Source organism: Geospiza fortis, unplaced genomic scaffold (genome assembly GCF_000277835.1).
Source record: "Geospiza fortis unplaced genomic scaffold, GeoFor_1.0 scaffold576, whole genome shotgun sequence".
NCBI lineage: Eukaryota > Metazoa > Chordata > Aves > Passeriformes > Thraupidae > Geospiza > Geospiza fortis.
Window position 1 is genome coordinate 449,894 of NW_005054603.1, and position 11,569 is coordinate 461,462.

The following is an 11,569-nucleotide window of genomic DNA, read 5'->3' on the forward strand; positions in this document are numbered from 1 at the left end:
CACCATTGCCTAAAAGCTGAGCCAAAGTTCTCTGGTGTGGAAAACATAGAAAACAGCATTGGAAAACGTGTGGAACACAGAACTGCCATTCCCTGAAAACAGAACCAGCATTCCCTGAGAACTCAGCTACCCTTTTTTGACAAGCAAACCACCATTCCCTGAAAATCAAACAACCATTCCCAGAAAACGGAGCCACAATAACCGGAAAATGGAGCCACCATTCCCTGACAATTGAATTAGCATTCTCGGAAAATGGAGCCACCATTCCCTAAAACCTGAGCCAATGTTCTCTGGTGTGGAAAACATAGAAAACAGCATTGGAAAACAGAACTGCCATTCCCTGAAAACAGAACCAGCATTCCCTGAAAATGGAGCCACCATTGCCTGAAAACAGAGCCAAAGTTCTCTGGTGTGGAAAACATAGAAAACAGCATTGGAAAACAGAACTGCCATTCCCTGAAAACAGAACCAGCGTTCTCTGAGAACTCAGCCACCCTTTTTTGACAACCAAACCACCATTCCCTGAAAACCAAACCATCATTCTCTGAAAACAGAACTGCCATTCCCTGAAAATAGAACCAGCATTCCCTGAAAACAGAACCATCATTCCCTGACAATGGAACCACCACTCCCTGAAAACTGAGCCACCATTACCTGAAAACCAAACCACTGTCCCTGAAAATCCAATCACTGATCCCTGAAAAGCAAAGCACCATTCCCTGAGAACTGACTCACCATTCCCCAAAAGCAGAACCAGCATTCCCTGAAAACAGAACCAGCATTCCCTGAAAATGGAGCCACCATTGCCTGAAAGCTGAGCCAAAGTTCTCTGGTGTGGAAAACATAGAAAACAGCATTGGAAAACAGAACTGCCATTCCCTGAAAACAGAACCAGCATTCCCTGAAAATGGAGCCACCATTGCCTGAAAACAGAACCAGCATTCCCTGAGAACTCAACCACCATTTTTTGACAACCAAACCACCATTCCCTGAAAACCAAACCATCATTCCCTGAAAACAGAACTGCCATTCCCTGAAAACAGAACCAGCATTCCCTGAAAATGGAGCCACCATTGCCTGAAAACAGAACCAGCATTCCCTGAGAACTCAACCACCATTTTTTGACAACCAAACCACCATTCCCTGAAAACAGAACTGCCATTCCCAGAAAACAGAACTGCCATTCCCTGAGAACCAAACCGCCATTCCCTGAAAACTCAGCCACCATTCCCTGACACTGGACCCACTTCGCCTCAGCTGGCACAAGCCCAGCCCTCAGCATGGACCCGTTTCCATCTCACTGCAGCCCCAGGGTGAATTCCCTGGAGATTGGAGCTGTTCCTTCCCTGGGGATCACTCCCAGCCCAGGGCAGGAAGGGCTGGACAAAGCTCCCAGGAATTCCAGGCAGTGACATTCCCAAAAGGGCATTTTGGCCCGGCCGGCACCTCCCCTGTGCACGAGGTTTCAGGTGCCTCATTTGCAGGAAGGATCAGGTTTTGCTCACCTGGAGCAAAAGCCAAAGCCTGAGCTCAGGGGCAGTTTGGGTGCCCAGCTGTGACCTTGGCACAGCAATGGGATTTTGCCAAATTCACCAAATGTTTGGCAGCTCCAGGTGAGGACCTGGAGGCTCTGAGGCACAGCCCTTGGCATGGGAATGGGATGGGATTTCAGGCCCCTTCCCACCCAAACCATTCCAACTCCACGTCTGTGGGACACCAGGAATGCTCCCAAAACCTCCTGAGATTCCTCCGCATCTGCAGAGTGCCAGGGCAGGAGCAGTGCCCAGCTGGAGAGCACAGAGAGATCAAACCCTTCCCCACCACCAAAACCACCCCTGGAATTTTTAAGAGCAGAAACCTGGGAAAACCCAGTCCATTTAAAAGGTTTATGAGCAGCCACACTTTTAATTTTTTTATTGAATTTATCATCCTGGGCAGCAGCATCCTGGTGGGAGCCATTCCCAGAGATTTTCTGAGGTGATTCCATCACCTCTCCTGGCAGGGCCGTGCTGCCCAGAGCCCTGAGCTCCTCCACACCAAAGCAGGCACAAATTGAGTTTATTGTGGGCTCACTGTGAGCTGCCTCAGCCCCAGAGCCACGGGATCCTGGTGCTCCTGCAGCAACTTCCCAGCCCGGAAATAAAAACCAGGAGAAGCAAGAGCAGGAAAAATCACAGTGCCCAACCCAAAAATCACAGTCCAGGATGAGTGAAAGGAGGTTCAGGGCTCCTCTTTCCCAGCTGAAATCCCCCACACACAACAGCCATCCCTCATGGCTCTAAGGAAGGAATAAGGAGTGCTCCTACCTCAGTCTGGCGCTTTGCCTAATTATTAATCATTAATTATTAATTCTGTCTCAGGGGCTGGAAAACGTCCAAGGCCAGGCTGGATTTGCTCTGGAGCACCCTGGGATGTGGAAGCTGCCCCTGCTCACAGCAGAAGGTTGAACTGGATGATCTTTAAGGCTCCTCCCAACCCAAACCATTCCATGACTGGAAGATTAAGGATTTATTTCTAACATCTCTGGATTTCAAGACGTTTAAAAGGTCTGAAAGGCAACCACACAAAAAGCTGGGCCAGCACATGCTTGACCTGTGGTTAAATGTGGATTTTCTGGTGCAGCCATGCCCAGGGAACGTGGATCTGCTGCTGGGATCCCCCAGGCCCCACGGCCCTTCCTCACCCAGATGCTGAAATAAAAAAGGCCATGATTTAGCAGTTTCATTTCTGAGGTCATAAAAGGAATTGAGAGGGATGCCCATTTATTAATAAACTTCCTATGGAGTATAAATTTTCAAGGCAGACTTAAAGGCACAGAATTCCTGTTAAATAAACAGCGAAACCTTCCCAGAACGCCAGGAAACGGGGAATAAAAAGCCCTTTTATGACAACAAGCACATTTGCACTGCAGCTCTGTGATGTGGGAGGGAGCAGAGGGGAAGCACGAGGAAGGGCAGAAGCTGCTGAGATCTGCACAAAGCCCTCAGCACCTCCCCAGATGTGTCCTGCGCTTCCAGACGCTCCTGGTCACATTTAACCTCGAGCTCCTGGCCTGACACTTCCCTCCAGGAGCCGCTTCCAAACCCCTCCCCATTTCTCACATCATTCCCATCTGCTCCTTTTTCCTGCAGCTCCCAGCCCAGCCCAGCCCACCCCTGGCACCACTGGATGTCCCGGAGTGCGACCAGGGGGTGGCACGGGGTGACAGTATCAGGAATGGCGTGGCCAGCAGGAGCAGGGAGGTCATTCTTCCCCTGTACTCGGCACCGGTGAGGCCTCACCTTGAGTACTGCGTCCAATTCTGGGCCCCTCAGTTTAGGAGGGACGTTGAGATGCTTGAGCGTGTCCAAAGAAGAGCAGCGAGGCTGGTGAGGGGCTTGGAGCACAAGCCGTGTGAAGAACGACTGAGGGAGCTGGGGCTGTTCAGCCTGGAGAAAAGGAGACTCAGAGGTGACCTTGTCACTCTCTGCAGCTCCCTGAAGGGCGGCTGTGCTGAGCTGGGGTCGGTCTCTTTCTCTGGGCAACAACAGACAGAACAAGAGGACACAGCCTCAAGCTGCGCCAAGGGAGGTACAGGCTGGAATTAAGGAGGAAGTTTTTCACAGAAAGAGTGGTCAAATACTGGAATCATCTACCCAGGGAGGTGGTGGAGTCACCATCCCTCGATGTGTTTAAAAAAAGACTGGATCTGGCACTCGGTGCCGTGATCTAGTTGAGGTGTTAGAAGATGGGCTGGACTCGATGATCTTAAAGGTCTCTTCCGACCTAGAAATTCTGTGATTCTGTGACAGAGCCCACAAAATGCCACCCCCTGCCTCTGGGATTTCTCACACCTCATCTCCAGAGCCCAGAGAGTGAAGAAAACCCAGAAGTCCCAAACTTCAAAGGTTGCACTTGATGATCTTGGAGGCCTGGATGGATCCGGGCCGCGGTGACGGGAGCGGAGGCTCCGGCTCGGGGCAGACACTCGGGGAGGTTTTGTCTCAAAAAGCTTCCAGATCAAACACCAGCGGCAAGTGATGGCTCCCCTGCCCGGAGAGAGCTGCTCAACACTCTTAAAATAACACATTCTGGGGCCAAGGCTTAATGAAAAAATATAGCAGGGGCTTCCAGAGCCAGCTGAGGTTTTCATCCAGCGCAAAACAACAAAAATCTCCTTCCCGTTGTTGCTCGAGGAGGTTCTGCAGGAGGTTACCCAGAGGATGCTGAGGGCAGAGCCCGGCAGAACTCCCACTGTTCATCCAGCTCCTCCGTGCCAGGAGGAAGGGGATGGCTGTGAACCCCCCCTAAATTCCAGCAGTGTTTAATTCAAACGCAGGCACTCGGAGCAGAGCCTCCTCTCCATCCATCGGTTCTCCAGTGGGACACGGCATCCCCTGCGCCGTGGGAGCCTCTCCCCAAAATCCTGCGAGCCCAGCCCGTGGCTGCCCATGTCCCTCCCCACCTCTCCAGCCCCAAGGATGCATTTCCTCTCCTAAGACTTTAATATCGCCAGCAGACGAGCAGCAGGAGCGAAGATTAAGAAGGTCTCGTTCCTAAATTCGACTGGAAAATCAAATTCCTGCTTCCCAAACCTGCCCAGGAGCAGAAACCCCCATCCCGTCATCCCCAGCCCGCTGTGGAAATCCTCCCAGCCACCAGAGCGACCTTTCCAAGGCTCTCCTGCCGCATCCAAGCCTGGAAAACTCCCAGTTTTTAATAACCAGCCTCATTGTGCCTTGTTAAGGCAAACCCCTGGAATGGGAGCAGGAAGTTCAGCTCTGGGGGTGCCTCTGGAAGTCCTGGGGCAGGATAAACCCCAGCTCCCACCCAGCAGGAGCTTCCAGAGGCTCTGGCTTGGCGTGGGCACAGCACACATCCCAGCCAGGGCTCTGTGACCTCTGGAAAACACGGAATGCCACCGGAGCAGTGACACCAGCACGGGGACATTCCCTGCCTGGAAAAGGCACCGGGACCCAGCTGAGCCCAGAAAGGTTCCAGCTGTGCTGCCCCGTGTCAGCCAGAGCCCAGAAATGCCAGGGATTACCAGGATAACTGGGGTTATCAGGATAACTGGGGTTATCAGGATAACTGGGGTTATCAGGATAATTGGGGTTGTCAGGATAACTGGGAACACGACCCCAAGTGCCTTTTGTTGTTCTGGGCCAGCAAAAGGCCACCAGGCAGTGTTTGGAGACTGGGAAATGTCCCTGTGTCTCCTGGATCAGCCTGTCCCAACTCATCCTGGATCAGCCTGTCCCAGTTAATCCTGGACCAACCTGTCCCAATTCATCCTGGATCAATGGTCCAAACTCCCCCTGGATCCAGCCCGTCCCAATTAGTCCTGGACCAACCTATCCAAATTCATCCTGGATCATCCTATTCCTATTCATTCTCGATCAACCTGTCCCAATTCATCCTGGATCAACCTGTCCAAATTCATCCTGGACCAACCTGTCCCAATTCAGCCTGTCCCAATTCATCCTGGCTCAACCTGCGCAAACTTCCCCTGGACCAACCTGTCCCAATCCATCCTGGATCAACCTATTCCAATTTCTTCTGGATCAACCTGTCCAAATTAATCCTGGATCAACCTGCCCCAATTCATCCTGGATCAATGGTCCCAACTCCCCCTGGATCAGCCTGTCCCAATTCATCCTGGATCAGCCTGGCCCAACTGCCCCTGGACCAACCTATCCAAATTCATCCTGGATCATCCTATTCCAATTCACTCTCGATCAACCTGTCCCAATTAATCATGGATCAACCTGTCCCAATTCATCCTGTCCCAATTCATCCTGGATCAACCTATTCCAAACTCCCCCTGGACCAACCAATTCCAATTTCTTCTGGATCAACCTGTCCAAATTCATCCTGGACCAACCTGTCCCAAATTCATCCTGGATCAACCTATTCTAATTCCTTCTGGATCAACCTGTCCCAGTTAATCCTGCATCAACCTGTCCCAGTTAATCCTGGATCAACCTGTCCCTACTCAGATCCCTGTCCAAACCCAGATCCCACCTAGCCAAGCCCAGCTCTGCTGCTGCATCCCGGTGATTCCCATGAAGAAACTCCTGCTTTTCCTGCCCTCAGGAAAGGCAGCACTGACACTTTTGGCTGTCCCCAGCACTGATCCACAGCTGCCTTTTGGCTGGGTTGTTTTTGGCCCCTCACTCGCAGCAGCTCCATCCCCAGTGGCCTCCTCCACATGCCCGGCACATTCCAGCCTGGAGTGGGATAATAAAGGCCGGCCCGGATATCAGCACGTGTTAATGGGATGTAATTCAGGCCTGGAGCTCAGAGCCCTGTAAAAAAAACCCCACCAAAACCCAAACACACACGCAGGTTCACAGGGCCAAAGTCCAAGCGGAGTTCAAGTGTGCGCAGCTCCTTTCATCCGCTCCAGGGCCCGCCGCTAACAACGAGATCCGGAACGCGGCGAATTGCCCCGGAATTCAGGTAATAAAACTCAGATTGGGCTAAAACCCAGGAGGGAAGGAGGGCAGGGGGAGCTCCTCGGTGTGAGACCCCGGGAATGCCTCCCCGGGTGCATCCCAGGCGGGGCTGGGAGCTCCCCTGCTCCCGGGAGCGCGGCCGCGAGCGCTGCCGCCAGATCCTCGCGATTATCACAAAATGAAATGCTCAGCCCTTGTCGGCGGCAGCCTCGCGTTTGGGATGTTACAAAAACCCCCATTTCCTCTCCCACTGTAGCCAGGCCTCCTCCGTTCCCGCTGGTGAAATCAAACAATTTTAAAGGAATTTATATGATCCTAATTTAAACCGAATGGACGGAGCTGCCAACCGCGGCTCCGCGGGCCTCCCGCCAGCTCCGCTCCTTTCCAGAGCTCTGAGCACATCCAGGGAGGGGAAACACCTTCACCATCCATCCATCCATCCATGCCGGGCACACTGGGAGGGACACCCTTGTGGACAGCATTTGGAGCAGACATTGGATAGAGGCAAGCTGCACAACCCTGAGAGCAGGGACACGCTGCCCCCGGGTGTAAAGAAGTTTGCCAAGATGTACCCAAGGAAAAGGGATGTGAAGCAGGATGCTCTGAGGATGAGAAGATATGGGGCAAGATGTTCCGCTGACACTTTTGCCAAGCTCCCTGCCCCTGAATTCCAGCAAAGCTGCAAAACCCTCCTGGAGAGCAACTCCAGAGCCTCCCCCAGCTCTGCTGGGATGAGATGAAATCCAAACATTCAGTGGGAGCGGGAAAGGCGATTCCTGATTTAAGGCACAGCCAGGGAGCTTCAGTTCATCAGCTCATCCTTCACAGGCACAACCACTGGAAAAGGTGAGGGAGGCACCAGCCAAGTTTGGGCTGGATTTAAAACCAGTTTAGGACGCAAAATTCATGGAATTGCAGTGCACAAACTCTTGCCTTTTTATCCCAAAAGCGGGGAATCAACCCAATGTCTCCAGGTCTGCCAGTAGCACCAATTCCCTGGGCAGGGAAGTGGAAAATACGAGTGAAAAATGGAGTTATGGGGAATTGCGATGCCTCAGGTTTGAGCTTTTATATTTTCAGACTCTGTGCTGCTTTAGTGTGTGGGTCTGAGCTCCATATGAGGGGATGGAGACAAAACAATTCCTGCTCCAGCTGGGCACCAAGGACAAATGACCCAAATCTCAGCCCAGGAGCACAAACACCGTGGGCTGGAGAGAGAAAAACAAGCAGGGTGGGACTGCAGGGGCTAAAGCTGGAATGGGACAATGAACTGCAAGGTGCAAATGGAGCAGAACTGATCCCAGTGACAGACCCCGTGCCCGGCCGTGCATTTTGGAACCATTTTGGTCCATCTTGGGTTCATTTTGGGGCCATTTTGGTCCATCTTGGGTTCATTTTGGGGCCATTTTGGTCCATCTTGGGTTCATTTTGGGACCATTTTGGTCCATCTTGGTTCATCTTGGGTTCATTTTGGTTCATCTTGGGTGCAGCCCTGGCTGGGCTCTGGTGCTGCCCAAGGTGGATCCATGGAGGAGATACTTTAATAAATCCCTGCTTTATTCTCAAACTCCATCTAGTCTCTGTTCTAGGGCAGCCTTCCCAAGGCATCAGTTGCACCCCCAACTGCACCTCCCAGAGAGCCACAAAATCATGGAAAACTCCAACTGGGAGAAGCCAAGGACACGACGGATCCTCACTTCTCAATGGCCAAATCCAAGTTAAAACTCCAGAATGAAATCCAGGATAAAACTCCAGGAGCAACCAGGGAAGGAACAACCACTCCTCACCCAGCAACAGAATCCCAAACTCATCCCACAGCCTGGGCTCGGAGAAGCAGAACTTCCACACAACGAGCAAACCTCCAACCTCTTCCAAAACAATGGGGGATTCCCACCAACTGCCCCCAAATCCCACCTGTTTCATGGCAGTCTGATCCCAAATCCCCCAAACAGCCCCAAATCCCACCTGTTTCATGGCAGTCTGATCTCAATTCCCCCCAATTCCCCCAAATCCCACCTGTTCATGGCAGTCTGATCTCAATGCCCCCAAATCCCACCTGTTCCATGGCGGTCTGATCCCAAATCCCTCCAGACATTCCCAAATCCCACCTGTTCCATGGCGGTCTCACCAAGCTCGATTCCCAACAAATGCCCCCAAATCCCGCCTGTTCCATGGCACTCTGATCCCAAATCCCCCCAAAACACTCCCAAATCTCACCTGTTCATGGCAGTTTGATGTCAATGTCCCCAAATCCCACCTGTTTCATGGCACTCTCATCCCAAATCCCCCCAAATCTCCCCTGTTTCATGGCAGTCTGATCTCAAATACCCCCAAACGCCCCCAAATCCCACCTGTTCCATGGTGGTCTCACCAATCTCAATTCCCACCAAACACCCCCAAATCCCACATGTTCCATGGCACTCTGATCCCAAATCCCCCCAATTCCCCCAAATCCCACATGTTTCATGGCTGTCTCAGTGATCTCAATTCCCACCAAACACTCCCAAATCCCACCTGTTCCATGGTGGTCTCACTGACCCTGATTCCCACCAAACGCCCCCAAATCCCGCCTGTTCCATGGCACTCTGATCCCAAATCCCCCCAAACGTTCCCAAATCCCACCTGTTCCATGGCGGTCTCACCAAGCTCAATTCCCAACAAATGCCCCCAAATCCTGCCTGTTTCATGGCTGTCTGATCCCAAATCCCCCCAAACGTTCCCAAATCCTGCCTTTTCCATGGCACTCTGATCCCAAATCCCCCAAGTCCCACCTGTTTCATGGCGGTCTCTCCGATCTTGTCCGAGTGCTTGCGGATGCTCTCCAGGAAGTCCTTGAGGTCGGACATGGAGAGCTCCTTGATCTCCTCGCGCAGCCGCGGGATGTTGTCCACCATCACCTTGCAGAAGCGGTAGTGGCTCACCTGGGGCAGGAAGGTGTGCTCCAGGTGCTCCAGGGTCTTCAGGGCCGGGTAGTGCCTGGGGGGAGCAGGGAAAGGTCAGGAACGTCACTCTGGTTTTTTAAGATTTTCTAAGCCTTCTGATGTGGACATTCTTGTAGCGAGCTTTCTCGCACACTTTCTGTAAATAACTCATTGGTTTGCATTCCTGTAAGGAGGAGGAGAAAGTTGATGGACTGTTGGGTTGACCAGTGCCATTGGAGAGGTGGCACTGTCACCCTCCAATCCACTGTCACTCTTGGAAAGCTATAAATGCCGGAGTCAGAAAACAAACTTCCCTTTTTTATTTCGCCTTGAGAACAGCGGTGTTGTTATGAATATGAACGAGGCCAAACTTTCTCCAGAGAAAGAGGTTCTCGCTTATTAAAATAGCTACAAGGAACGGAGTACCCAGGATAAGCCCAGGCACCCACACAGCAAGCCAAAAACCAAAACCGTGCGCTAACCCCAAGTACACTGGGCTCTTCCCAAAAACAAACCAGTATCCAAAAAGAAGAACCCCAACCCAACCGAATTTCCCCCATTTATAGCCCCCTTTGAGTCCAGGATTGGTCCATTTTGGATCCCCATGACGACTGGTCCATTTCCAGGCTTCTCATTGGTCTTTAACATCATTCATTCTGGACCAATCGTTTCTGCAGGGCTTCGAATGATTGGTCAGGTCTTCTGTCCAATCCCTCTTTGACCTCGCCTTGCCCCGCCAGACCACTGTGCCACCAAAGCCTGGACCCTTCTCCTAGCACATTCTAATAAGCCCCCCGCTTTAACATAATACAATTAATATAACATAATTAATACAATATAATTGAACTATATACCCTAATTTAACTTAACTTAACTTTTACCTATAACAGTGTGAGCTTGTGTTCTTTCGTGTCCTACAGCGACACAGGAACCCTGCTGGAACCCTGCTCTGGCGGAGCCCAGGGCACAGGGAATGTTTTTCTGCCTGTCCCGAGATGTCCTGACCCCCATGAGAACATTGCACTGCTTTAACCTTCACACACGGAGAAAGCTTCCAAGATTTTAGGATGAATTGGAATCTATGAGCGTGTGAAATACAGCAATATAGTTCACCATAGGCTGAAAAACTATATTTTTGGGTTTTTAGTATGGAGGTGTGTCGCAGACATCTTTTTATGAAAAATCCTTTCCTTAGGATTTTTCCTCCTGAGAAGCTGAGAGGCCTCAGGAACAAAATGCAAACATTGATTATCTGCTGCTGTGGAATGCAACAGGTGCATCTGTGATTGGCCCATCTTGGATGTTTGTAATTAATGGCCAATCACAGCCCAGCTGTCTCAGACAGAGAGTCCAAGCCACAAGCCTTTGTTATCATTCTTTCCTATTCTATTCTTAGCTAGCCTTCTGATGAAACCTTTTCTTCTATTCCTTTAGTCTGGTTTTAATGTAATATATATCATAAAATAACAAATCAGCATTCTGAAACATGGAGTCAGATCTCCATCTCTTCCCTCAACATAAAACCCCTGTGAACACGGTCACAGAGGTGGATAAAAGATGGAGGATCTGGGGCATTGTCTGATCTCCTTCTTGTTCTTCATCGCCTTGGGGTCGGTCTCTTCTCCCAGGCAATCACAGAGAAGACAAGAAGACACATTCTTAAGGTGTACCAGGGGAGGCTTAGGCTGCTCTCTAGGAAGAATTTATTCAGAAAAAGAGTGATTAGATGTAGGAGCGTCAGGGTGTCCTGCACGGTCGGGATGGACGGAGACGAGAAATCTCAGGCTAGGTCGTGGACACGCAGTTTTATTGCCAGGGCGTGGGTGCAGAGCCCTGCTGGGAGCTGCCAGCCACAGCTCAGAGAGAAGAAGAGAGAGAGAGCAAAAGAGACGAAAAGAGCAAGAAAAAGAGACCAAGAGAGCGAAGATCCCGTTACAATAGATTAAATCATCTTTTGTGTTGAATATTCTGATTCTCAGTAACCAATCTAGAACAAGATACAAATCCTACAGCATTTACATACAGCCTATAAGAATCACTACATTATCATCCTGTGTTACACTTTAAACCCTAAAAACTACTCTTAGGTCCCTCCTGCCAAGCAGGCAGGGTCTGCTTCTGACCCTTGGACTTGCCTGCAGGCAGAGGGTGTTGTTTCATCAAAAAGGGGATTACCTACTCGGCCACACCATTGTTTTCCCGTTGTTCATT

The 11,569-nt window shown here is 51.0% G+C and overlaps 1 protein-coding gene across 1 annotated transcript in view; it reads right to left on the reverse strand.

Moving 5' to 3' along the window:
* The window catches only part of EXOC6B (exocyst complex component 6B), a 254,020-nt gene that overhangs the window by 239,037 nt on the left and 3,414 nt on the right, over nucleotides 1-11,569 (reverse strand). The window contains exon 3 of the mRNA XM_031064544.1: nucleotides 9,209-9,413. Within this exon, the coding sequence (XP_030920404.1) occupies nucleotides 9,209-9,413 (205 nt within the window). The remainder of the gene's footprint in view (nucleotides 1-9,208; nucleotides 9,414-11,569) is intronic.